Raw genomic sequence first — 27,962 nt, forward strand, 5'->3', positions numbered from 1 at the left:
CGTTACCGAAAATTGAGCAGAACTAAATATAACTTCTTACGATATACTGAAATGGACTTCTTAGTTCCTATCTTTTATGTTGATATGGACGTCTGATAAAATCAATAATTTGGGACTTGAATCCATGAAGTAAAACGCGTAAATAAAAAAGAAAGGACTATATATGATAAGGGCCTAAAATGGCCCCCTAAAATGAACATTATAATTTTACTATCATTTTTTGTTTTCTTAGTACAGATATGTATGTGATGTATTTACATAATATTCATTTTGGTTCAAGTGCCCACAATTTAGAAATATGACATTGTAAATACAGCCTTTTCCCGCCATTTTTGCATTTTTAGCGTAAAACAGCTTGTTTTCAAGCAGTTTTTCCTTCCGAAAACATAGAGCGCATTCTTGAACAAATAAAGTATTTTAATCAGAGATGTATCTAGCCAAGACTAATAAGTGACAAAAAAAATTTTCTTGTTCAAGCATGCGCTCTATATTTCCCATTCGTAAATAGATTAGAAAAATGTAAATTTTTGGCTGATGTTGTTGAATTATAGAAATGGCGTCACTTCTGACGTCATATACTGCCAGTGAGTGCAAATAAATCAAATGAATAGATGAAAAATATATTTTATATCAACTCTTCTAAAAAATTAGTTAACATTTTATTGTACCCGAAACACTTAAAAAATGGCGATTTATGGGGGCCAAATTTAACTCTTATCATATATAGTTCTTTAAGAAATTCATTTTACAATAATTTAATTCTGGTTGTAACGCGCTTTCTGATTGGCTAAAAAATTATTTTATATCGTATAAAGAATGTTGCCTACGTCATAGTAGGAATAACGTCAAGCACGTATCAATACGCCTGACGTTACGTTTGAATTTTGTACAATTTTACGTCATTTTAAAGGTCAAATGACCGTTTTCATCTACAATTCAGAGTAAAAAAATTAAATTATAAGCAATGAATTCAATATTTATTAGTTTTATACGATATAAAATGGTTTGAAACAGTTTACGCTTTTTTATAAACCGCTTCGCGGTTTATAAAGCGTAAACTGCCCCAAACCATTTTATATCGTATAAAACAAATAAATATTGAATTCATTCCTTAAAGAAATCTTATAACACGCAAAATATAGCAAAATATATGTCTTCTAGATAGCTGTACCGGGTACCCCGGTAATGTTCACGTGTGCATGTAAAATACATGTCTAGGCTATATAATATCAAAATTTATATATGGTACACTATTGTACGTGTTATTAAATAACTATAGAACTTTTATATAAAATATCCACCTTCAAAATTAAATTGATTTTTTAAATGTAAGATTCACAATGAGCACAGTGACATTAATTTTTCATGCCATCAGGTTTTTCTGTCAAGATAAAATCTGTCACGACCTTTATTTCGTGGGAACGACTTTTATTCGTGGGAACGAATTTTATTTCGTTGCCACGAATTAAAAAAAATATCTCAACCATATTTAAGATATATACTGTATATGTGCGGATCAAGAATTTTACTAAAGATCTTGATAGCCTTAGCTGAAAAATGAAAGATTTATAATAATATAGCCTTTTAACAAATGTAGGTCTTTGTTTTTTTAATTTAAAAGATAGTTTTTTTTCTTTACAAACCCTGTATGAGCGTCTTCATGGGGGGGGGGGGGGGGGGGTAAATGAGCACCTATGCTTAAAAAATATTTATTTAAAAAATCGATGCAGTGAAACACAATTTGTTTATGCCAATAAAGACATATATTTATTTATATTTCAACTCAAATATTTTTTTCCCATTTTTTTTGGTTTGTTTGTTTCGTGTACAATATAATAAAAAAATGTAAAATTTATATAAAACGAGACCTCCCTTTTATCCCAACTATCCATGACACGTGACGTCACATAAATCCATGACGTCATAATGTTAATTGAATTTCGGGAAATCATACATAGCGACATTGTTGTGTAAGATAGAGCGAATTTGAAAATGAAGACAGAAGACCGCTATAGAGCGGGAGCGAAAGCGCGCGGACAGTCTGCTCCGAGAAAGGTGCACATCTTTGAAATCGCACCTCGCGATCCTAACTATATTTCCACGGATACTGTGAAAACGGAACTGTACCATCACGGATATCGTGTGATCAAATCTGTAGGCGAAGGAGCCTATGCCAAAGTAAAGCTGGCTGAAGTCATGGCCAACAAATTGGCCCGGAATGAGGCCTTAGCAGATATGGTGGAAACTACCAATGCTCTGACGGTATGTGTTAAATTTGATAAACATTAGATAATTAGTTAGGCCCTAGTCTGAAAAGATAGATTCTGACATATAGACTGTATCATGAGTGTCGTCTAAGTTCAAAAGGTTCAAATAATATATGAAGTGAACTGAATTTAACTGAGTTACGCTACATGTAGCAAACTTGAATGCAAAGCTTAATTGCAATGTAATTTAAAGTTCGCTGTTTGATAAACATATACCTTAAAAGATCGAAGGCAATTGAAATGCAACCTTTCTATGGTGGACAAGTCACATTGAACGAATGTTTCAGTGCACTATCACTATAATAATATGAAGGCAATTCTAAATATTAAAGATATTGATCATATTCAGCTTTTATGAAAATGTACATATTTTTGTGAGACTAAGTTTACAGTAGATAACTATTATATATACTTCAAAGATACGGTATTACTTTGACATAGGACGAAATCCGTGATTTGCAGTGCATAGGCGTCGGAACCGGGGGGAGGGGGGGGGGTTTGCAAAGTTAGACCTAGCCATTAGGCACATAGCATCATAGAGGGTTCAGGCCCCCCCCCCCACACACTTTTTCTCGCAGGAAATATTGAGTAGTTGGAGTCATAAGCATACTAGCCCCCCCCCCCCCCCCCCCCCCACTGATTAGGAATTTCATGATTTTGGGCATTAGGTTTTTTTTTCAATATTTCTGAGGATTAGTCTACCCCCCCCCCCCTTTCAGTTTGCTTCCGACGCCAGTGCAGTGCCAGTCTGAAACTTAAAAGATTTTTTTTTTGGGGGGGGGGGGTGTTTATTGTATATAGTGAATGACAGTACGTAACTGAGCTGCATTAAAGATAAATTATGTAGCTCTAAGTAGCCGCTATCATAGTGTACTATATTCTATAGTATAGCATAACATCATTAGTGAAATTAAAATCACCGTTTTTCATTCAGTAAGATACATGCATAGATGTGCACAATATCATTCCATTATGATTATATTACTATACAAAACTGTCCTACTGTATATGTACATTTATCCTGTTTATATGTAATCACTTATTGCAACATGTCATGCCCCATGTTTTATGTATATTTTAAATGTGTAATTTTATTTTTTTGTCAAAAGGTTGCCATAAAAGTCGTCAACAAACAAGCGGTGGCCCAGGAATTCGTCACCAAGTTTCTGCCTCGGGAATTGGAGAATCATTCCCAACTTCAACCACATAAGAATGTGGTAAGTCTATCCATTTGTTAGTTTGACAATATGGAAACTCGGTAAAGGGAATTAATCAATGATTATAAATAAAACACCCTAAACACGTACTATAAAACCTAATTTGTACATGTATGTAGGTGCGAGTCTTTGAATCCATCAACACACGAGATAATGTGTACATCGTGATGGACTACTGTCCAAATGGCGACCTGTTGGATCTTATAAATCGCCACATTGGAGAAAACCAAAAGGGGATAGGAGAGGAGAAATCCAGACGGTTGTTCGGCCAGCTGTGCAGCGCAGTGCAGCATATCCACAATGCTGGGGTAGTTCACAGGTAAGATAAGTAAAGTTTACCTAGATAGCAGAGAGAGAGAAAGAGAGAGAGAGAGAGAGAGAGATTTGCATACCTGATTGTTTTTTTTCTTCTTTCAGGGATATAAAATGTGAAAACGTATTGCTAGATGAAAACGGTGATCTAAAATTGACTGGTAAGAAACTTTGTTTTTCTTTTCAATAAAGTATTTTGAAAATGTGAACAAAACAAAACCAGATAAAATTGATACCGTTATTTATAATACACCATTTCAGATTTCGGGTTTTCTTATCGTTATGATGAAAAAGACACACTGCTTAGTACATCGTGTGGATCTTTTGCCTACACGGCTCCGGAAGTGATCCGAGCAAATGGCTACAATGGTTTCCGGTCTGACATCTGGAGTCTGTACGTATAATGCTTAAGTCTTTTGCTGAAATTGAAAACACTTGTTTCTTTTATTTACGATACTTAAAGATAGCAGACAATACATGAATATAAAAAAAAAGTGTAATCTAAATATTCAATTATGTATTATTTTTTCTGTAGGGGGGTCATTTTGTTTGCAATGGTTAATGGTCGTCTGCCATTTAATGACGCGCAGCTAGTAGAGATGGAGGAAGAGATGAAGATGCAAAGACTGAGATTTGAACGAAACATTTCGTTTGGTAAGATTTCCCCCAATTACCTCTTTTTGATGGAATGATCTCCGTCCACAAAATAACAAAAACTCTTCAAGTCTTTGCTTTTAATCAACAGAATGTATGACGTTGATAAGAAAATTGCTGCAGTTTTCTCCACAAAATCGCCCTAATATTGGAGAAGTGCTGAGAGACTGCTGGCTGACTGGGAAGAAACCCATCCCCAGACAGCTGAACCGTCCACAGGTGGAGGTGGGTAATACTACTGCAGAAGAGTTGTGATTTGAACACCACACTGTAATATTATATACATGACTTGTATTTGTAATTATTGTATTTTATGACACAGCCTTCAGTGAATTTATCCGAAGAAAAGCAGAAACACAGTGCTGCTGTCAAGAAAAGCTCTGGCCAGAAACCCCAACTGGCGTGTTACAAAAAACCCACACAAAGACAAACGGCCGTCACGGGAACCGTAACTCTGAACCAAGAGGCCGGAGAGACAGTCTTCCTGAAGAGTCGCAGACGTAAGTGCTTAACTGGTCTGATTTATATTGTTAGCTAAAATAAAACTTGCAGCTCTTTCTAATTTAACAGAATGAATGTTTATTTTAGAATACAGTCCCAAACGCCCAAATACATGGCCAGTGGATGCGAAAGCCAACCCACAAGGTTCCCCTCCCCCACATCGCCGCTCACCCACCAGGAAGCAGAGGACAAAGGTCACCAATGCTCAAACAAGTCCTAACCCAAGGCAGGCGATAGAGGCCATGTTGGATAGGAGGATTCGAGAAGGAGAAAACACTGATTTTAGCAAAAAAGTTCCACTCTGGTTGATACAGAAGGTATGTTACGTAAATAATGGTTATCAAATACTATGTTTACATATCCATCCGTTGATAGATGTAAAGATATGTATTCTGAAGTGATGCTTTCTTGTAGGTTTTGGAAACAGAGCAAGAAGCTAAAAAATCAGACAAGAAGGAAACAGAAAACGGTAAAGTCCAGGAGCAAAATCACGTCGTTGAGAAACGCATTCAGAAGAAACACTGCAACGAAAAGCCATTCATTGGACGAAAACAACACGATCCTCCTGTTAAGGACAACCCAAAGCCGGAAGCTATTTGTCCAGCATGCACAGCTTGTGGGCAGCAAGCTACAGTTGCTCGTGCAACCTCTCCAGCAAAGATTGTGGTTGCTGCTCAACACAAAGTCAAACGCCCGGCCGCCCAACCTCAGCCACAGCCAAATGTGGATCATAGGAAAAACAGCGCTGTTCAAAATCCACCTAAGGAAAGTTATGCTAGTGCTAAGCCTGTTGCAAACAATAAGGTCGTTTCTCCACCGATCAAAAGCGACCTACTGAATATAGTGCCCCATCCACCGCCCAAACCAAGGTCGGCCGCCGTACCCCAGAGACGAAGATTGATCTTCCTCAAGGATGAAAGCGCTCAGAAGGAAACCGCTATGGATCCTGGCACCAAAGTTAGGGTTCCTAATGTTTCCCAGAGCGAGGGGAAAACCAGCAGCCATCCATCAAAGAAGAAGATGGGAGGGGTTGATAAGAAGGAACGCTGCGCTGTATTAAAGAAAGTGGTATGTGATATTGTTGACATGAAAAATCTGTTAACAAATCGCTCAATATGTTCTTAAAATGGAAGGTCAGTGAGGCTTTAGTGTTATATGAGTGTGTATTTTTTTCAGTCACCAGAATTGCCTCCAAAAATCAAAGAGCCAACTAGAGCCGTGGTCAGGGATAATGACCCGACCCCCGCCGAGCGCGCCAGGAGCTGCCGCAACCGCCTGATGGAGCTCTACGGCAACAATGACACCGCTAGCGACAAGTAAGTGACAGAAACTCGAAGTGTAAAAGTAGTACATATAGATGATAATCAGACGGTTGATAACATTGTTACTATTTAATTAATGTTTTTTTACTACAGGAAACCTCTTCCCCCTTTGGTTGTCAACAACCAGGCCTCCATGGTCAAAGCTGGACGTAATGGATTGCAGGGGTATCCCAAGCCGCCCTCTGCTACCAGCAGGAAGACCCGCCTGCCAGAGAGCAGCATTGCCAGCTACAGCCGATCCACACCCCCTCACGTCAGGCGCAAGGTGGTCATCCACTACCCTTAAAAAGCTTCCAAGGAAGGAAAGCAACATTCACAGAATAGAGAGGGGAATCTAATTTCAATACATATCTTGTTTTGATCGATATGTACTTGGGGTTTATTTTTAGATGAAGAAAAGTTAAACGTGAACTTTAAAAAAAAAACGATTTAGTATTTTGGTGCAATATGACTTATCAGATAATTACTTTCCTGTGCATATGAATGCTACAGTTGATTTGCACATTTGAGAGCCTTTTATTGGCACCGAATTTAGCATTAGATGTGTGATAACTAGTTTTGATAACGATTTTTTTGGTGAAACAATATAAGCGGGTTATTCAATCCCTTATTTTCACCCGTGATTTTTCGTTTAAGAGGTAAAGATTTTGGTGCAATATGACTAACAATGTATCAAATGAATAATTTCCTAGCATATAGATGCTACAGTTTTGCTGAACGTTTGAGAGCCTTTCATTAATATTGGCATAGTATTTATCATTAGATGTGTGAAAACTATTTTGGTAACGATTTGTTGATGAAACGATATGAGAGGGTATTTCATTCCCTCATTTTCACCCGTGCTTTTTTGTTGAAGAGGTAACGAACATTTTTGAAGTTTATTTTTAACCAGCTGCTTTTTACAACAATGTTTGAAACATGCTATTGAGATTTTTATATCCTTCTCAGCTTGGTTTTGAAGCTTTACCTATTTAAATCTAAATGTTTTAAGCTACATGGTATACCATAGTTTTGATGCAACAATATAACTTTTGCAAAGAAAATTGAAAATTTACTAAGGATACTGGAATCACCATGTCCGTCCGTCTGTCTTTCTGCCCCTGTCCGTCTTTCTGCATACATACACCCCTGTCCGTCTTTCTGTCTACATATACCCCTGTCTGTCTTTTCTGTCTACTTGTCCTCCACAATCTCCTGTCTTGTCCGAGTTCGCTAACAAAACAAACGATCAGACCCGGGTCCAAAGGTTGGCCATAATCTTAACGCCGTGTTCATCTCCGTTAAAATCAGCTGAAGTCCAAAGCCATATTCTTAATTCATGGGTTACCCATAGTACTTCTAGTAACCCAAGGAATAAGACCATTAGTCAAGTCGAGGCCGCATATCGATTACAAAGGTTTCCCCATATAACCTGATTGTGTGCCAGGGCTCGGGGCCGAGCTCGTTCGAAGAAGATGATGGTGATCTCATGATACTAGCATTACCTGGGTCTGATCCAATACTTTAAAAGCTCCCACTAAGCATTCAGAGCCATGAGCGTAAATCTGAATCTTAGCAATTCGCCGTGTTTGTCAATTTTAAAAAACACTGCGGCATAACGCGGGGGTATTGGTCCATGGAGGACAGCAATCTTAAAATGCAAAATATCAATTAGATATTCAGTTGTTTGTTGCCAGATATAATTTGTATTGCTGTATTTATCATTCTGAAGGAATATTGAAGGATTTATTGAATAAAATATCTTTTTAAAAGTTGATGTCTTGTCTTGTTGTACATGTATATACATGTAGTATTGCCATTGAGTACAAAAAATTAATAGGTCTTGATATTCCTGCAAATATTATGCAATCAAACTGCACATATCGTCCATAAACAGACTTCATGAATTTTAAAACTTTATATCAAATAGCTTGCGAAAGATATTAAAATCCCTTTCACAATTCTCATGTGGAAAAGGTACTTTAGTAAATCCTAAAAGGTTCGTAAGTAAATAAATATCCCTGAAACATAGAAATGTTTACCGGGTGAACTTTGCAGTCAGTCAACCCCGATATAGAATACTAGTGATATGATAATACAGGAATGACTTTCCCTAGATAGCATGTTGACTACAATCTATACTGGGCGTTCAAAAAGAAACCAAGAGTTATATTCTTCCTTTTGCAGCAAAGTGGTTATCTATTTATATGGATAAGGTATGCGCCTAAAATCATCAATGTCTATGTAACGATAGTAGGCCTGATTCACTTTCTTAATCATGTTCATTAATTGAGCTATTCAAACGGTATTATGGGTAGTTAAATAAAGACAATATAGTAAATTAATGTTTTTGTTAATGAAATGTTATTGGTATAAAACATTTTTAACGTTTTGATAAGCATATCTACCATTAATGTAAGAGAGCCAATGTTATAATACGAACTTTTGCCATATGATGGCTTTCTTTCTTAATGTCATACTATAATCAAACGAAGACATAATTAGCAGCAATTTCAATCATTTTGCAAATAAAAATTAATTAAGTTTCTATACATGTAAAAATTATAAAACTGCAAAAATGAAATCACGACGAAAAAGCAATATTTTTCTGCTAAAAAAATAACTTCTTAAATGTTTTCCCCAAACCCAAACAATGTTGAAATCTCAATTTAAGTATTGTCATGTTAATCTACGCACCAAATATTGACTCGTTTTTATCTCGTTGTGCACATGAGCTGAAGCCACGTGTCTGATTATAAACTAAAGCAATGGAACTTACTACTGCAGACCTGAGTTGCAATGGTACTGTCTTCCCTCAACGGAGAATTTGTGGAATTGCTCATATGGAACGCCATGGCTGCCTTATAGCATTAGACTATAGGTACATTATGTCAAATTACCATTACATTGTGTCAAAGTCCATTACGTGGTGTGAATATATCTTTACATTTGGTCAAATCGTTATTACGTGATGTCAAAAGCACGTTAGGTGAAGTAAACATGTCTTTACACTATGTCAACTTTTTATGTTGTGATGTAAAATCATCCTTACGTTATGCCAACATTGTACAACCAAAGGTCAATACATCATGACATTATTTCGACACTGTATTACATGGGGCGAATGTATCCTTACATTATGTCAACATTTTATTACATGCTTTCAATATATCCTTACATTATATCAACACCGCAGTACGTATCGCGATTCTATCCTTACATTATGTCAACATTTTATTACATGATATCAATGCGTTTTTACATTTTATCAACACCTTAATACATGGTGTTAACTCATCCTTTCATTATGTCAATACTTTATCACTTTAAGTCAAAAGTACATTACTTGATACGAAAATTCTTGACTTTTTGTCTAAACTTTATTACGTGATGTAAATAAGTCTTTACATTAGGCAAATTCTCTATTCCGTGATGTACACGCTCTATTACTTTAAGTCGAAACATCATTCCGTTATACAAACACGAAATCCTTGGTCTTTGTATATTTGTCATGTTTTAAATACAAAATTTACTATATAGAAACGGTACGCCGATTTACCCAAATGGACCCAGAAAAACCCCAACAGTAGATACTAGTAAGAAGCAGTGATTTAACCATACAAGAATGAAAATATATATAGGCCTATATATAGGTCTTCTGAAAGCTGTAAAAGACTTAGTTGCTGACAATTTAATTTCTCGAGAGTGAATGAACATTTACGTATTTAAACATTGAATTTATAGTTTAGATAGACCTAAGTTATAAGAATAAGACTTAAAATCCAAGTTTTCTCGTGCTCATCGGCCCTTGAATATTTAAAATGAAATGGATATAAAATCTAAAAATAACCCCTTCATTGTTTTTTTTTTTGGGGGGGGGAGGTTTAAAATTTTATTTTTGATTTATACTTTTTTTACTTCAATAATATTCAAATTACGTTCGTTACTACACACTCAGTCATTTAGCAGTCAGGGTTCTTTATCGTTCCAAAGCCTGTATGTCGTGGCGCAGACACCCAGTGCATATTTAATTTTCTAAAATTTAGTCTCAAAGTATTTAGTAGTTAAAATAAAGTATTTAGTAGTTAAAAGTAAACGTTGCTATTGCTATCTTAAATTAAGGATACTGACCCTAACTACACATGTAGGTATGGCCGTTCTGCTACAAAATTATTATGCTATGAAAATGATTTTTTTCTTATTGCTGCAGAGGGGGTGGGAATGGTGTTTGTGGAGGGGGTACGCTACGTTCCTCTGAATAAATTTTCTCCTTTTCATCCAAGAGGGCACTTGATAACTTATATGAAATAAAATCTACAAATAAATTACAAGAGATCTTTAACCCCATTAAAGACCTTCTCCATCTTGATATAGATGTTTTTATGAAATGTTTGTTTTAGGTAATTGTTCAGACAGAGGGTATAAATCAGAAACATGTCATGATAAAAACGCACACAAATAAGAGAGGGGAACTGTATTCGCCGATTTCAGAATTATTATAAAGAAAGGCAAACACTTTTGGTAGAATCGGTACTGTCTTCAGGGTTTGCCCCATACATGTAACTTACTAATTTTTAGTTAAATGAAATAATTCGACAGCATGAGTGTTGGTTTTTGTAAACAGTTAAATGTATGATCATGTTACATATATTTTGTTGAATACCAATATCCACAGGGGTAATAATATATTGCGGAACGTAACGGAACCAGAATCTTACAAATAAGTCAAGTACTGCTGACATTGTAATTTTAAAGATTGTATGCTTTGGAATGCGTTTCGTGTGTTTTAAATCTCTAACTAATAGAGAATATTTTTTGCTAGCTTAAACTAGTTAGTAAGTTCTGCCGTGAAAATACTGTAATATGTTAATATTAGAGTAGTAAGTAATATAATTAGGGTTTTCCGTTTTTCAACGGAAAACCCTTCTGTTATTCTACTGTTTCTTATTATTATTATTTTTTTTTTCCCGCAAATTTTGTGCACGAGATTTCTCGAACATTTTTTGTATGATTGCTATGAAACTTTCAGGGTATGTAGATGATATTAATATCTCTAGACGTTTTTTTCAAATTTTTAAAATTCACTTCCGGTTATGAGTTATTGCCCTTTAATTGAAAATTGGGGGGTCTTTTGTCCAGAGTTGATCTCGGGAACTACAGATGATAGATGCATGAAATTTGGCGAAATTGTCGGTAACATTTTATAGTTTTGCTGGCATGAAAATTTTGGTAATTTCTTTGTTAGTTTTTGAGCTATTTGTCGCCAAAGTTTAAGATTTTTTCGGGGCTGAAATTTTGTTGCTTTTTGTATTATAACCTTTAAACTAAAAATATTTTGTTAATACATATAGAACAAAAGTTGTTTAGAATAACGAGAGCTTTCATTTAAAATTAAGAAAAAAGGGCTGGTCCCTATAATTAGGGGTCAGCAGCTCATACACGTATTTTTCTGATAGCAAAAATCGTTATCATTTTATGAAAAAAAATTAATTCAGTTATTGTTAATATATTAAATAATGTCATTTGGTATCAAATTTAAAAAGTTCTGTGCCCTATTTTTTTCAAATTTCATAAAACAAATATGTGTGAATCGTAACGTTACATGAACGAGTTAATTTGTCTACATAGACACACAAGCGAACAAATGCCACTTTAAGGCCCAGGCATATACTGCATTACGTTGTGTTGCGTCTTAGATAAATAGTTGTGATTCAATTTCATTTTTTTCATCTATATCATTTATGAATTCAATGAACACACATTATTTTAACGTTCTATGTGCAACTATTTGTCGGGGCGCCCCTGTTTGTAACCCCCGCGCGCGCGCCGAATGTAAATAGTAACGAACGGCATTGTAGAAAAGAGAGAGCCGTGATGCAGAAGAGAAGTTGTGTATTCTTTCGACGTACAAATGCATTTTCAATTTACTGTGAAACATATGAACATGCACAGGGAACAATACTACATATTTGTTTAAGGAGGATATTTTTCTCGTGTGAATCGTTTACGAGGAAATTCTGACAGCCACACTTCTGTCGACGATCAGCCGTTGATAAGCTACGAGTAATAAAGGGGAAAAGATGGACATTAAAGTGTGTGATTTATGTGGATGTTACTGAAGAAGGTGAGGCTTTTACTCCTTTTAAAGTTTAAAAAAGTTAAAGTTAAAATTTAGTATATAGTATAGATGTACATGTAAGTACGTGCACACTGTTTGTTTTTGTTATGGTGTGGGTGTTTGTTTACTAGGCTAACGTGTAATTTTTACATGTTTCATGGATGTTTAGACTCGCTCGAGGTTCATGGGGGACTGGAAAGGGTAACTGAATTTATCTATTTAAAAAAATAACAGATTGTGAATTTTCAACTCAAAATTCAAAGCAGGGTCTAATTAGAAACATATCATATATTCTTGTGCAGAAGACTCCAAATGTAGTCATGAATATCCTGTAGACATAACTTCAAGTAAATAAAATTGTATACTTCAGACTTCAGAGTTAAAACATGACTTTAATATCTTTATGATGCCAATCATTGTATCATTAGAAAGGTTTAGCAGACCAACGGGTACCCGGTACATGTACTTGTACATGTAGGTTACAAGTTAGAACTATGCGTACTATTCTACCAGTTCACATAATTTTTCTTGTTTAGCAGTTATGATGTGTACTTAAATTGTCCTTGTTAATGTTTTAAATGAAATTTTTTATTCTCTTTTTTTAATCTGACTACTGGCAGTACTGGCCTGCGAGCAGTTCTCGTCGAGGACCATTTCTCGCTGGTGCACTGTAACATCATATTTTCGTATATAATTTTATGTGTTGATAAAATGACGTAACAATGCACTGGTGAGAAATGGTACTCGGCGAGAACTGATCGCACGCCAATATTGATTAATTACAGACAAAAACTGAAGGTTGCGCGTGTTATTTTTTATTGAACAACATTGTTTAAAATAATTCTTTATATATGTGATGATCAGACCTGTTTGAATACCAGTGCCAGATAGCTCAGTTGGTAGAGCACCTGACTAGAGATTCAGGGGGCCCAGGTTCAAATCCTGGTTTGGTCCTTCATTATTTCTCCCATCCTGTTACAATATTGGTGTTGTGACCAACCCCTGGAACTAACAGGTTAACTCCTGCCAGGGGTGATCTTCGAGGGTGAAGATCATTTAAGGGGGAAGGAATGTGACGGTCAGACTGGTTTGAATACCGGTGCCAGATACATGTAGCTCAGTTGGTAGAGCACTTGACTAGAGATTCAGAGGGCCAGGTTCGAATCCCAGTTTGTTCCGTCGTTATTTCTCCCATCTTTTACATATACATGTATATCAGATATATGACAGATGATTAAGGGTCATCACATGTTTTGCAAGATGCAATAAGTGTTAAAAAACCTTTACTTTACAACACAATACATATAAGTGAATATTTATGTTTCCTGTTATTATTTGGTGTGGTTTTCTTGACAGTGTCGCATAAACAATTTACCCGCTCCTAAAACACAAACTTTCTTTTTGTGGATTCAGCTTACCGCTGATTGGCTGCTGTTGCAGCAGACAAATAAGATATGCACGCACAAAACACAATGAACTTATCAGAGAATGAGTTGAGTTTATTTCAACTGTTGGAATTTGGGGTTGTTTTTTTTTAAATGTATACTTGTGACAAAACATATATGTGGTACATACAGCTGTAACTTTGTGAAGAAAATTTTGGTTAGACCATATATACCTATCATGCAAGTAAATGATATTTACAAAAAACTTGCAATTTATGGCGCACGAAATATACGCTAGTTTTATAAAGATTGACATACATGTAATGTACCACATTCTGTGAAAAATAATCTATTAAAAATTCTTCATTAAGTTTACTCATACATGTTTTATGCTTATTACACATAGTATTGTTTTTAAAACATGTAATTTATAAGAAAATAAGCAAAAACCCTTGCTAAATTTATTTGCAAAAAAAAAAACACAGTAGAATTGATAAAAAATGGTATACCAGAAGCTAATACCAGTACATGTACTTTGACGCTGTTCGGTGGGTAATATTCGTTTGTAATTTACGAATTGAAATTTTGACTGTTGCACTACAAGTACGGTAATAAACTCTCTCTCTCTCTCAAACTCTCTCTCTCTCAATTTGATAAGTGTTTATACCTATGAAAATTTTTTAATATTATATTATGACTTGATATGCAAATTTTTGATCTTGTACTGCCTAAATGTTATGTCATGTATTGGGATATGTCATACCTATTACACTGCATGGTCAGTGTATTTTTTCCAGAAATACTATGCATATGTTAATGTAAACACAGCTATTACTAGTACATGTATGTAAACACAGCTAATTATTTTTTTTTTTTATTTCAGCTCAAAACAGACTCTTGTTACCACATGGCTTTTACCGGTACCTGTTGATTCTTGTGGGTCAGCTCCTGAGATTAACCTGTCACCTCTATCCACATGCATATTCCTTGTGTTCTACAGACTATTTACCGGTAATTCAAATTAAATCCGATAATGCATAAACAATAATGGAACTTGAAGAAAGCATCATGCCATGTTCTGGTTTGTGTTTGATAAGAAATTATGAAAACAAAATTAAGGCTGTTTATAAAGAAATTCATAATTGCTGTGAAAATTTGTTTTTCAATAAAAGTATGCAATTATGTTTCCTTTATTTTTTATTTCATAAAGATATTTAGATGTGTTTACATAATTGAAAAATCCCCCCCCCCCTCTATTTAATTGTCTGCATTAAGATTACATGTAGGATATGTAAATGTACATTTGACTTTGAAATAACATCTGCTATGATAATTACTTTTGAAATGAACAAGAAACAACCTATTTCTACCTTTCTAAGGTATATATGCATAAAAAAAAGTAGAAAAACATGTCAAATTTGAAAATTTTTCATTGAAATCAACTCGATCTGTCTCCAGCTACCTGGGTGTGTTTGAATTTACTTTTAATTTAAGGCAGATGTCTAACTTGTAGGTTGTAACTTACTGTTTTAGCATGGTTAGAAGGAGACTAGAAATCAGAATAGATTAGATATTCACTAAATATGATTGTTAGCTTACTTTTTTCATGAAAACAAGAAATCACAAGCAGGACAGCTGTCTATTTGTTAATTAAAATGGTACAAATCATACAATAAACAAATAAAGATCAAATTTTAGAATCATTGATGATTGTTTTCATATGTGTGAGAAATTACTCAAGGAAATTGCCACACGTTTCATAAAATTAGGTAAAACATTTCAAACCATGACTTTTTATGAAAATCAAAAGATTGGGGGGTGGGGGGTATACATGTAAGGGTATTTCTAAGTGATGTGAAGCTTTTATCATGATTATATCATGTAGGGGTATGTTGTATTGAATAAGGTTTCTTTTTAAAGGTGGTTGAACAAAAGTTGACCTCTAAAAGGTCAGGTAAAGATGTTTTACTATGGAGAACCCTGTAAATCTGTGTTTACTAAAGGAAATTGGAAATGGTGGGTTCACTTAAATGGCCATATTTTTATTAAACCTCAATGGAATTGGCAATATGTGGTATTCTTTTTCTCAGAATTGCATTAGCTTTCTTAGTCGTTTCATAAAAATGTTAGTGTACTAAGTTAAAGGTACAAGGAACAGTTTCGGATAAAGTACTGTCAATATTTTTGTAAAATTGAGAGTGACTGTACTTGAAGGTTTATCATTGTTGCGTAGATTCATGAAATGAATTTTAATGATTATCAATAGTTAGAGGGATGTCTCTTGTTGGAATTGGTAAGCAATATTAAGGCCCCTGATTTTAAGTACATGAGAAGCAGAAATAAATTGTGAAACTTGCGGCTATGACAGATATGTTTACTTTACAGTGAAATTGAAGGTTACAAACGGGAGGTTATATAACATGAAATGTAGGTGGATGGGATATTATATGCCTATTTAGTATTTACTGGGTATGAGGACAATAGCAAGTTTATTGTCCCCAAAGACAGCAACTATTTAATGAGGCAAAGCCAAGGGAAATAGTTGCTGTGGAGTGGGACAATAAACTTGCTATTGTCCGAATAGTCAGTTAATTGGTATTTCATTATACAGAAGAAAACTTTATTTGTCAGCGATGCACAATTTCTTGATGATAAACAAATTAGAGTTAAATCAAACTTTGTATTTAATGATGCGATCTTATTAGGTCAGAGGTGTTCCGAGTTTAAGGTGATATAGGACACTTCCATGTTGTGACGTATTGTTTATCGAAATAAACAATAAAATAAAGTGTAATTATATAAGTACATGTAGTTTCTTTTCAAAAATGGTCACATAACTTCCTAGCACAGTGGGTTAGAGGGTTACTAGGAACCTGTAAGTCATGAGTTTGAATCCCGCTGGGGTTTTTACAATTTTTACCTTTTCAAATATTTTTAAAAGCTATTTTTTGGTTAAATATTGTAAATATTGATGACTATTCACCATGGGCAGATAGCATGGATACTATTTTAAATTAGATAAAAAGGCATGTTTATGCGGGCGCCTTCTAGTGATCAATTTGTCCGTCTGTCCATCCGAGATGGCTTGACAGGAGCATAGCTTCTCTCCCCTTGGCCCAATCTGGCTCATACCTCATCCACAGGGTTCCTTTGGTTGAAGGATGTGCAGTGACCTTGAACCATGTTTTTAGGTATAAGGTTAAGGTCATAGCAGAATTATATATATAAAATCCTTGTCTGGGGCATATCTTTTTTCCCTTTGGTCCAATCTGGCTAATACTCACAGAGTGTCTCTATGGTTAAACGATGTGCAGTGACCTTGCATGAAATTTCTAGGTAAAGGGTGAAGATCATATCGGATCATGCAAAAATCCTTTTTTGAGAGCATATATAATTTCTACTAACCCTTATTTGGCTCAGACTTCACATAAGCAGAGCGTTTGAGTAAAGGGTGAAAGGGTGTGTAGTGACCTTGAACCTATTTTCAGTGAAAAGAAACTGTGAAGGTCATAGCAGAATTATATTTTTAAAAATCCTTGTCCGGAGTATATCTTCTCTCCCTTTGCTCCATTCAGCCTCATACTTCACCCACATGATGCCTTTGATCAAAATATATGCAATGACCTCGAATGATATTTGTAGATGAAGAGTCAAGGTCATATCAGATCACACAAAAATCCATATTTTAAGAGCATAGATATACTCTCCTTTTAGCCCCAATTTGGCTAATATTTTACCTTTACAGAGTTTATTGGTTAATGGCGTGCAGTGACCTTGAACCAAGTCTGTCAATGTGAAGGCAGGGCTCGACATTAACGCTTGTCCGCTTGTCCGGTACCAGTTAAAAAAATATGCGGACAAGTGAATATTGCTGGCCACTTGTCCGACTGGACAAGTGCATTTTTTATAGTAAGAAGTCTCCAACATTTAAAAAAGAAAAGAAAGTTTTGTGATAAGTTTATCTGTAGTCTCGTTATAAGTTTATCGATTAGTTATTTTGAATTTCGATCCCGACATCAAATTGCAATGCAATTGAGTTACTCTTGATCGGGATTGAAGTTCACTAATTTCAAACAACTTTCAAGGTGTGGATCTTAGTTCTTACAAAGTACCAAACACATATGTTAAGAAAAAGAAAGGAAGAAAAGGTAGCAAAGATAAAGGATTATGGAAAGAAATGTAACTTATTTTAGGTTTCATTCATCATTGATAGACTATGATGGCATTCCATGTTTAGTTTAAAAAAACAGCTGAGAAATCAATATAACAGTTACATGTATTTTTAAACCTGATGCTAAATTTAAGATGTCTTGTAATTTGCCATGACAAAGCTACAGCTGACAAATCATGTTTAATGTTATATAGAACAAATACATGTACATAATTATAGGAAAGACACTTTAAGTTTCCATTTAAAAAGTCAGGTTATTAATTATAGCTAGAGTATTAATCAATAAATGATTTTATTTTAGTAATAGAGTACTGTAGTTCTCAAGTTGACAATATTTGATCTTTAATATTGAAAATTTTTCGGACAAGTGAAGTTGAAGTTCGGACAAGTAAATGTTTTGGTCACTTGTCCGAATGGACAAGTAAGAAAAAAAGTTAATGTAGAGCCCTGGAAGGTCATAGCAGATCTTTTTAAAATTAGTTTTAGACAGTAGATTATTTTCCAAATATGCTTAATCTTGGTCAGATTGAACAAAAATGCATGTATGTTAGGAGGAATGAAATTGAATTAAAAGTTCTATGCCAGCTGGAAAAATTTCAAGTTATAGCTCAAGGTCAAAGCAGAATTCTCTGAAATTACATAAGCGGGGCCCTTTGAAATGTTCACCATTTCAATGTTGTCTGGTTCATAGTAATTTTACATAGAAAATATTCACAGAGGTACAGTAAAGTAAACTTAACATCGATAAGTTTCTGACAATTAATGACGCAACGAGCACACAGTACGAAAGGTCAACCCTTTGAAAAGCAGTGAAGAGAAAAAGTTGCTCAGAATTATGTTTTAAGGTGGAATGTCCCTCTGATAAGAGAGATAACTTCTGTAGAAAATAATATCACTTTGTTTCTGTTAACTCACAATTATTGAGGCATGTAACAACAAGGGAGGTGGTGCTGGGTCCCAATTTATGTTGGAAGGCGATACACTTATTTAAATTCAAATATAGAAAAGGAAAATTTGAACGGAACGAACTGAACCCCAGGGCTCTTTTGAAGCAGGGGGCTAAAAAGTAAAGAAAACTTGTACAAAATATTACAAGAAATGTAGCATAATGATAAAGTATTTATAAGGCAATATCTACATGACTATTCCTTCACCTCTCACCCCCCCCCCCCCCCCCCCCCCCCCCCTCAGAAGGATTAATTCTTTTTTCAAATATAACTAAATTTTATGTACTTGTTCAGTACATGTACAGTACATGTTTGATGTTTTAGGCCAGAGAATATTTTGATGGAATATTTTCATTTCTCTATCTATAGCTCGTTCACAGAGCTGAATGAATTATAATTGTGGAAAATGTGACCAAGACAATTACAAATTCTAGACTCAGTTATAATCGTTTAAAACTTATAAAATTTCAAATGTATTAAATTGAATAAAGCTTTTATATTCTGAGGGAGCAGATATGGGAACACAAATTGAAAAAAAACCCCACCTAATATCTCATTTGATTCAAGACAATATATCCCTATATTAATATCATACAAATTACTGAAAGATTATTTACTTGATCCCCGTTTTTGTGTTACATAACAAAATGCTCTGGTTTACATTTTTAGGATTTCTTAAATATATATCCATTTACTATTATCTTATCTTTTAAAACAGAAAACCGTTTCTGAAAAGTTAGAAACTGTGGCAATGTATGTATGTAAAACATGTATGTAAAACCTTCAATAGTCTATGATAAAGAAAGATAACTCTTGCTGATTGAAGCAATTTTTGTTGCAAACCTATACAACAAACTGCTATTCTGAACTAAAATACAGCGCTTCAATATGTTTTGTAATATGAATTGAAAATGTATATAACTATATATTATTTTCATATACATTTTAGATTTTTCATTTTATGCTGCGATGGTAAAATTTTGTTTTTTCTAATCACTATGTCTAGTTTACTTTATATCATGATTTGACATTTTATCAATTTTTTAAAAATCTAGCAGCGCTTCATCATTTAAACTTTGTTTCATATGAATCGATTGATTTTGACTTTGATGAAAATCAATAGGAAATTTTTTAAAAAATATATGGCAAAATTAATAGCAGAGGGATATTACACCTTAAACAAAATTGATTTTTTACGTAAATTTTAATTTTGCATTCCGGGTTAAGAAAAAAGATGTTAGTTCAAGGTAAAGTAAACTTGTACCTAAAATGAAGTCAAATTTGTTAAGTCGTACTTAAACACATTGGTTTTTTTTGTTAAGTCGTTCTTGAAATGGTTAAGGGTTTTTGGTTAAGTCATACTTAAAAACATTCGGATTATGTTAAGTTGTACCAAGAATCATTCGATTTTTTTTATCTTTTTGTACTTAGGTTTCTTTGTTACTAGATAAAGAACTCTGCTTCTTAGACGTACTTCTAGCGTTGCTTTCGACATTAGCGGAAAACCCACTCGTTGCTTTGCAACGAGCTTTGCTCTAGTTATGTATATTTTTCTTTAAACAACGAATTTAAACAATAAAATTAAAGATCAATCTTATTTTGAAATGAAATGAATAAAAACAAAATAAATCATTATTTTAAAATTTCTATTTTCCCATTTGATGACCCTTTACTGGTTCCGTTCTGTTCCACAAAGTTTGAATAACCCCTGGATACATTTGGGTAAGCTTACCGTTTCCTTGTATATAGAAAGGCCGATGTATCCGTGTTTGCGTAACGAAATGATGTTTCACCTTAAAGTAATGGAGCATGTACATCATGAAAAAGAGAACTTACAGCAAAGACTTATTCACATCACGTTATTAAGTTTAGACATGACGTCATAAACGTATGACATCAAGTTAAAAAGGTTTGACATAATAAAACGATATATTTACACCATGTAATAAAGTGTTGATGAAATGTAAAAATGCATTGATATCATGTAATAAAATGTTGACATAATGTAAGGATAGAATCGCGATACGTACTGCGGTGTTGATATAATGTAAGGATATATTGATATCATGTAATAAAATGTTGACATAATGTAAGGATACATTCGCCCCATGTAATACAGTGTCGAAATAATGTCATGATGTGTTGACCTTTGGTTGTACAATGTTGGCATAACGTAAGGGTGATTTTACATCACAACATAAAAAGTTGACATAATGTAAAGACATGTTTACTTCACCTAACGTGCTTTTGACATCACGTAATAACGATTTGACCTAGCGTAAAGATATATTCACACCACGTAATGGACTTTGACATAATGTAATGGTAATTTGACATAATGTACCTATAGTCTAATGCTATAAGGCAGCCTTGGCGTTCCATATGCTCATATTTTAAAAACTACGTTTGGTCATTGTCAGCACAGGCGTAGAATAACTAATAGTAAACTGTTAGCTATTTTCATTTAACTTTTGAACTGCTGTGCAAGTATAGTAAAATTAAGGTATTCTTACATGCATGAATGTTCACGACGCACAATTATTATAATTTTCTACCTATAACCTTTAAATTTGCATCAGTTTTATCAACAACCATACGCACAACGAGTTTTAAAGAGTGTATTTTTGGTGAGCTAGAGACGCTATCCAACGACAACAACACTTTCATGACAGATAGCACTGTAGCCAGAGACGCCATGGCAGACAGCATGTTCATCCATTCCACGCTGTGTGATGTATAAATGACGTATGTAGGCGTCATTGTGCGCAATCATCCAACGCGCACCACTCAGCGTCATGTGGTTGTCGGCCACAAAACGATTTATGTCAAAAAGACATCTGCAACAGACCAGAAAAATTGTTACATAGATACAAAGTTTACCATACTATCAAAGATTCATTTCATTTTACATACGTTGACATACATGTATGCTCACCTTCCCTGGCAGTGAGGTCCGGCATAACCATCGACAGTGGAGCCATCTACCGGTAATGACTGTTTATACAGAAGGAAGTAGTATGTGTGGTTCTTGCCCGGTGGTGGCATTGGTCCAATATAGGGCAACACAGTCTGTCCATTTTGAATGTTGCCGTCGGGTATATTTGTTACCATCCAATGAATAATGGGGGAATGGCTCTTGCTTACGTCGGGATCAATGCAAATCAGAGTATACGTATCAGCTGACAATACATAAAGAAGCTTCAATTAATAATAACACAACAATTGGATGTAAATAGAAGCAGAGTGATGTATTTGATTGTTTTCTATGCCTTCTATGACGTACGACAGAATGAATCTACACTATAAGAAAGTAAACTTACAAGTATTAGTAAGTTTTGTACAGAAAGTAGGTTTAAAACCCTTAAAGAAGACTATACATTTGTTATGTGTATAATTATTGCAAGTAAAAACAGACGACGTTTTTTCAAATCGCTTTGAAGAATGAACAGAAAGTTTACGTACTTGCAAGATTCGAATTGTACGGATGCCTTAACCCAAACCGTAAAACTTACTGACTCTATTCAGCGAAATAAGTCCAGCCTTGTAGAAACTTATGGTCGGGGCTGCCTCGGTGCGAACGTCTGCGGTGTCAACATATGTCGGTGTCAGAGACTTTAGAGTTACTGTTTTTGCACTACAATAACGGTACACTATATAGTGAGTTTATCAATGGTATCACAAGAGGGTGTTTTTTGTTCTGGAATAGCAAAAATATGTAAATTTACAGATGATTTCAAGACTAAAGTATTTTCAATATTAAAAAAATAATTACAGGTACATGTACTATCAAGAGACATTTGTTAAGTGTGTCACCACTGTGTCTATGAGTGTGAAATATAATTACACTCACGTTACAGTGTGTGTGGAGCAACAAGAAGTGAACGTGGTCGCCGAGGGATTGAACGTCACAGACAAAGCCACGTCCAGTAACGTATCAAAGTGGATAAAGGAACGGTTGTGTTTTAGAAGTGCTGAAATAATGAATTACACAAAAACAGTTTTTACATGTATAAATTTAATTTAATATGATGATTGATTGCTAAAACCTAATCAGCGGTGAAAAAGTAACTTTTCTGCCCTTCCGCGAAAAACATTGACTTAATATATTCTGATATCACCTGTGACTGGTGAGCAAAAGCTGTCAGTGTTTACCTTCAGTTTCCAGGTATGGACACAGGTCGGCTATGTGCAAGTCCACCAGACCCTCAATGGCGTAAGGGTCCCGGACAACATTTATCCAGTTCAGAGCTACTGGACCTTTTAACGGAAAAAAAATGTATAGACAATCGGTGATATTTGATTCCTGATCAGTTGTTAATATCAGTACCTGTTAATTCAAGGGTCTTTGTGATGGCTGTTAAGTCTGTCGTTTGCAGGAGCATTTGTTTGGTAGCGTCAGAGACTGTCAGAGAACTGGACTGCTTAAACACCAGAAACGCAAAAGGATTTGGTTCCGTCTGGGGTGGGATGGGGTGTAAGTAGGACTTCAGAACCTTAGAATATTATTTAAAGAAGAACTTGAGAGATATACAGGTAAACTTGTCAGTAAAAGGAGTTTGCTTGCAGTACATGAGTTCTAAAGATTTGTTCCATCATCAACAGACGATTTCAATTTATTTAGATCAATAGATATTTACACTTTCGGTGTCTTTTTCTGTGATAACACCACGAGTCGATTTTGTAATACATTGTTCCATTACATTTTATCAAATTGACTATTTTATTATTACATGTAAATCGTACAATTGCTGAAAATCATATAAATATAAGTAATAAAAATCCATTCTTTAAATTTTATGAGATGATCATTAACGGTCGGGCGTGATCAAATCTATCAAAAAAGCCATTCGAGCTTTAATAGATTTTATCAGTGACCCCTGACCTTATTTGATTATCTCACAATACTCAAAGATCCTCAAATTAATAAATTGATCAGTAAAACTACCAATATTCATTAACTTTTGGGGTGGTTTTTTGAACCTGTAACTCTTACTTGTCCTGATGAAATTTCTCCATGGACAATGTTCACATATATACCATGAACGTATAAATTTCCAACATCATAAACAATAAGAGAGTCAAGTTCGCTCTTTGCAGCATGCCACTGAATTCTTGGAAATTGGTGTACGTCGTAAGCTTTATAAACTCCGTCACCGGGCTGGACTTCGATGTAGTTACCATTCCAAACTCTAAATTTTGATCCACACGATTGATAAGATCCTGAAATAAAATTAGGTTGGTCACATGCAACTGCTGAGTCTCACGGACGATATATTTCAAAACGTGTATCCTTCGTTTGTAAACCAAAAATAAGGTTAAGCACTAGGGCATTTGAAAGTATTTTCCTCAATTTATGATTGTGGCCAAGTGTTGCTTTGACCATAACATAATTGTTTTATTCATTAATAAATAGATTTCGTCAACTATGCTATAAAAATGCCATGGCTTAATTTTACGGTACTAGAGTTTCTTTTTTTGAAAGAATTTTTAAATGATATGTACGAGGGCCTTCAAAATGACTGTTGGAATAATAGAACTATTTAATGACACATAAATTCTAAAATATAACATATATACGTTATAGAATGGTCTTCACAAAATCGGCCATACTACTTCTAACTTTTCTAAATCGTGATACATGTAGTTGTTTGTTGATTACTGAGGGCATATTATGTACTGTCTTTCCACAAATTTTTATTTAAAAATAAAATTTGGTGTTTTGACTATTTCAAAATAGTCATAACACCCAATTTTATTTTTAAATAAACGTGGGGAAGACATTACTATCGTGTATCAACGGGGCAAGATTCATGTACATGTTTATGAATTCATGACCGCATGCACACATTTTGGTATATATTCCATACCAAATACTTCATCATCTTAAAAAAAGTTATTTTTGGATACATACTGTTGTACTCTAAATATTTTTAAAAGTTCTAATCATCCTTCCGGAAACAAGAATTTATATGCAGCGGTTAAAAGCCAAATGAGAATTGTTATGCTTATTATGTCAAAACGGGTGTAGTGTACAGTCAATATTTAACAAAAGGTGTACATATAGTCGAAGTCTTATAGCACACGAAACTTTTTTCATTTTTTGGGGGGTCTTGATCCATTTTATTCCACTCTTGAAATCCATGTTCATTTTAAGCATCAAGTACACACTTGGTCTAAAATAGTTTTTTTATCAATGATTCAAAAACTTGGCATGTTTTTTTTTTTGGCTGTTGCTACCTCAGAGAAATTTCACTGATACGTATAACCAAGGAAGTCTTAACATTGCTAAAAAGTGTTGCAAGTCTATTTGTTTATCCCGGTTTATTATGAAATAATCTCAATTATATACCTTCTCCATGCGTGTATGTAATGTTGACAGTTCGGTCCAGCTGCGATAGATCAAGCTGCAGACGACTTGCTATGCTATCGGCTGTCCCCTGGCGGGAATTGGTGCAGTTGAACGACGTGGCGCTTCCTTTCGGACACACGGCGTTGTAATTGGTCCCAAACCAATATGTGGACGTGTTAGTGGCTGCTTTCTTGGTGTATTCTAAGCACGGTTTTTCTGTATATTTCTTCACATCGGTGGAGCAGGTAGAAACACCGGGTTCTGTTATAAACATTGAAATTTTCATTGAACGGTTTTGATTAATATTAACGACTCGTCAGTTGTTGGATATACTCTTCCAATTTCGATAAGTCTCGATAAGACAAAGGGTTCATTTGAAAATATAGTCAAAGCACTTTCACAAAATTTTGTCTAAAAGAATTGGTTACAAATGATTGTCAGTTAGTTGTATGGATTTTAACCTTCAAAAGTTTTAAAAACCGTTTAGAAGGAAGTTAATTATGGGGCGCCGTTTTAATATTTTTTAGGTATTTTCTGATATCAGAAAATGATTTTTTGATATCAAGAATTCGAATTTTTGATATCAGGAAATGATTTTTTGATATCAAAAATTCGAATTCTTGATATCAGAAAATACGATCCATTTTCTGATATCAAAAAATCGAATTTCTGATATCAAAAAATCATTTTCTGATATCAGAAATTCGATTTTTTGATATCAGAAAATGATTTTTTGATATCAAAAATTAAAACTGATTTTTTGATATCAAGAATTATATTTTCTGATATCAGAAATTCAAAGAAAATGGCGAATAAATTTCACCTATTCAATGAATACTCCCTTGACCCAAAATTAAATTGCCGAACTACAGAGTCAGATTTGCATTTAAATATTTGTTGTTTTTTATTTATTTTAATGTAAAATTTAATAAGTGTTCTTGATAATTCTGGTCTTATGTATTGAAAGCGCTAACTGTACGTCTGTATAACTCTTTATATTATGCGAGGCCATCATTTTTCAATATTCACAGCAAATCGCAAAGAAAGCAGTGTTGATCATTGTATATGTGGCAAAACTTGCCAGAATGAAACCAGGTTTAAAATAAGGCATTCATTATTATTCTTAAGAGACATCTACAGGCTTGAAACACATTTTCTTACAAATTACAAAAGTCGCAATACAGGGAGCATTCATTAAATTGATAGTAATTTTATGTAAGTCTTATTTTCTGATATCAAAAAATAGATTTTCTGATATCAGAAAATGTAAATGAATTTTTGATATCAAAAAAGGATTTTGTGACCACAAGAATTCGAATTTTTGATATCAAAAAATGATTTTCTGATATCAATAATTCAATTTTTTTATATCAAAAAATCAACTTTAATTCTTGATATCAAAAAAAATCTATTTTGTGATATCAGAAAATCATTTTTTGATATCAAGAATTCGAATTTGTGATATCAAAAAATGATTTTCTGATATCACAAAATAGATTTTTTGATATCAAGAATTAATTTTTGATATCAAGAATTATTTTTTGATATCAAAAATCCGAATTATTGATATCAATTATTTATTTTTTGATATCAGAAAATACCTCAAAAATATTAAAACGGCGCCTCATAGTTAATAAAGACCCCCAAATCCATCCCGAATACTTACGAGGACAATGGCTTCCATCACTAAAACGGTCACAGCTGAGATTGCTAGGCCAGTTGAATCCATAAAATGTAAACAAAAAAGAACATTGTGACAAAGATTTAACACATTCCGTTGCACAGGGCGGCAAAACAGTACTTGTCAGTGGATCACATTTCGGATAGAAAGCGCTGCACAGGAACGGTAGAAGGGATGGACTACATGAAGAATCAATCAGGTTCAAGAACTGATGAAACTCTCCATCAGATGCCGTATAATCAGAATGTCCGAGGGCATTTGGAAACCTTGTGAGATTGTAAGATCCCAGTTCGCTAGTACATTTGTTATTAAGCACTGGTACACACTGATTTTCGGCCGAGGTTACCAGAACTACATGAAAAGAAAAAATGTGGGCAACGAAACAAAGATAAAGCTTTATATTCATCATTGCTTTCGAAAAATTACATGGAAATTTGTGAAAGTTCACCTCCTTTTCGTGAACATAGACTTAAGAGGCTACCACGTAACTCTAGTTCTTATCTATCTTTAAGATACCGAACCTGGCGACACTATTTTTTCGGTCAATAACTTCGTGTAAAGTTAATATTACTATTTGTTTTTAAAATTGATTGGTGTGGGTTTTATTTTTCATTTGCACGTCCGAAAACATTTAAGTTCCTGTTATATAGAAGAAAAATCCCCATTTAACCAACTTTAATGAAACTACGGTACCAATCAAAAACTGTTTATTTCAGAGGCGAATAGGAACAAACAATATGAAAAAAATACTACCAAAAAAAAGATAAGCCTTGTCGACAACAATCCTTTTTCAGATAAAATCAAATGTAATAAATCCTAATCATTTGACTATTTATTTTAGTTACATGTAATTGTTTATAAAATCATTTTATCGCAATCCTTCCTCTTCCTCCTCCACATGCTTTTAAGTACAGTTATCAATACAATTATAAAGGAGGAAACGTTTATCTTCCTCTATTCTCTTCCCATTCAGGTGTTTATGACTGAACAAGATGTCGATGAAAGAAGAAGCATCAGTTATTGCCAGAACTTTAGAAAGCATTGTATCTGTAGGAGACA

The 27,962-nt window shown here is 34.3% G+C and overlaps 2 protein-coding genes across 2 annotated transcripts; one reads left to right on the forward strand and one right to left on the reverse strand.

The window, feature by feature from the left end:
- The first annotated feature begins 1,945 nt into the window (after positions 1-1,945).
- Positions 1,946-8,027, forward strand: LOC105317521 (uncharacterized). Its single transcript, XM_034482654.2, has 12 exons — positions 1,946-2,262; positions 3,377-3,484; positions 3,604-3,803; positions 3,902-3,957; positions 4,058-4,190; positions 4,332-4,450; positions 4,542-4,675; positions 4,773-4,950; positions 5,039-5,268; positions 5,366-6,019; positions 6,128-6,267; positions 6,367-8,027. The coding sequence occupies exons 1-12, from the start codon at positions 1,993-1,995 to the stop codon at positions 6,557-6,559; spliced, it is 2,415 nt and encodes an 804-aa protein (XP_034338545.2). The 5' UTR covers positions 1,946-1,992; the 3' UTR covers positions 6,560-8,027.
- Positions 8,028-21,477: 13,450 nt separating this feature from the next.
- On the reverse strand, positions 21,478-27,402 carry LOC105317475 (uncharacterized). The gene is made up of 9 exons (XM_011414120.3): positions 26,889-27,402; positions 25,223-25,483; positions 23,867-24,093; positions 23,201-23,366; positions 23,026-23,130; positions 22,724-22,844; positions 22,386-22,507; positions 21,809-22,052; positions 21,478-21,710 (listed from the first exon to the last, which is right to left on the reverse strand). The coding sequence occupies exons 1-9, from the start codon at positions 27,310-27,312 to the stop codon at positions 21,515-21,517; spliced, it is 1,866 nt and encodes a 621-aa protein (XP_011412422.3). The 5' UTR covers positions 27,313-27,402; the 3' UTR covers positions 21,478-21,514.
- Between the last annotated feature and the right edge of the window lie 560 nt (positions 27,403-27,962).

The sequence above is a fragment of the Magallana gigas genome, chromosome 3, assembly GCF_963853765.1.
Source record: "Magallana gigas chromosome 3, xbMagGiga1.1, whole genome shotgun sequence".
NCBI classification, from domain to species: domain Eukaryota; kingdom Metazoa; phylum Mollusca; class Bivalvia; order Ostreida; family Ostreidae; genus Magallana; species Magallana gigas.

What these genes read in the sequence shown, in the direction of transcription:
- LOC105317475 (XM_011414120.3), bottom strand. Translation starts at nt 27,312, where the DNA reads ATGATGAATATAAAGCTTTATCTTTGTTTCGTTGCCCACATTTTTTCT. An exon ending in TCCATACCTGGAAACTGAAG is followed by an intron (nt 22,845 to 23,025) that starts GTAAACACTGAC and finishes TCATTATTTCAG; the next exon opens with CACTTCTAAAACACAACCGT. An exon ending in TGCTCCACACACACTGTAAC is followed by an intron (nt 22,508 to 22,723) that starts GTGAGTGTAATT and finishes CCGTTATTGTAG; the next exon opens with TGCAAAAACAGTAACTCTAA.
- LOC105317521 (XM_034482654.2), top strand. Translation starts at nt 1,993, where the DNA reads ATGAAGACAGAAGACCGCTATAGAGCGGGAGCGAAAGCGCGCGGACAG. An exon ending in TTCAACCACATAAGAATGTG is followed by an intron (nt 3,485 to 3,603) that starts GTAAGTCTATCC and finishes ACATGTATGTAG; the next exon opens with GTGCGAGTCTTTGAATCCAT. An exon ending in CACTCTGGTTGATACAGAAG is followed by an intron (nt 5,269 to 5,365) that starts GTATGTTACGTA and finishes GCTTTCTTGTAG; the next exon opens with GTTTTGGAAACAGAGCAAGA.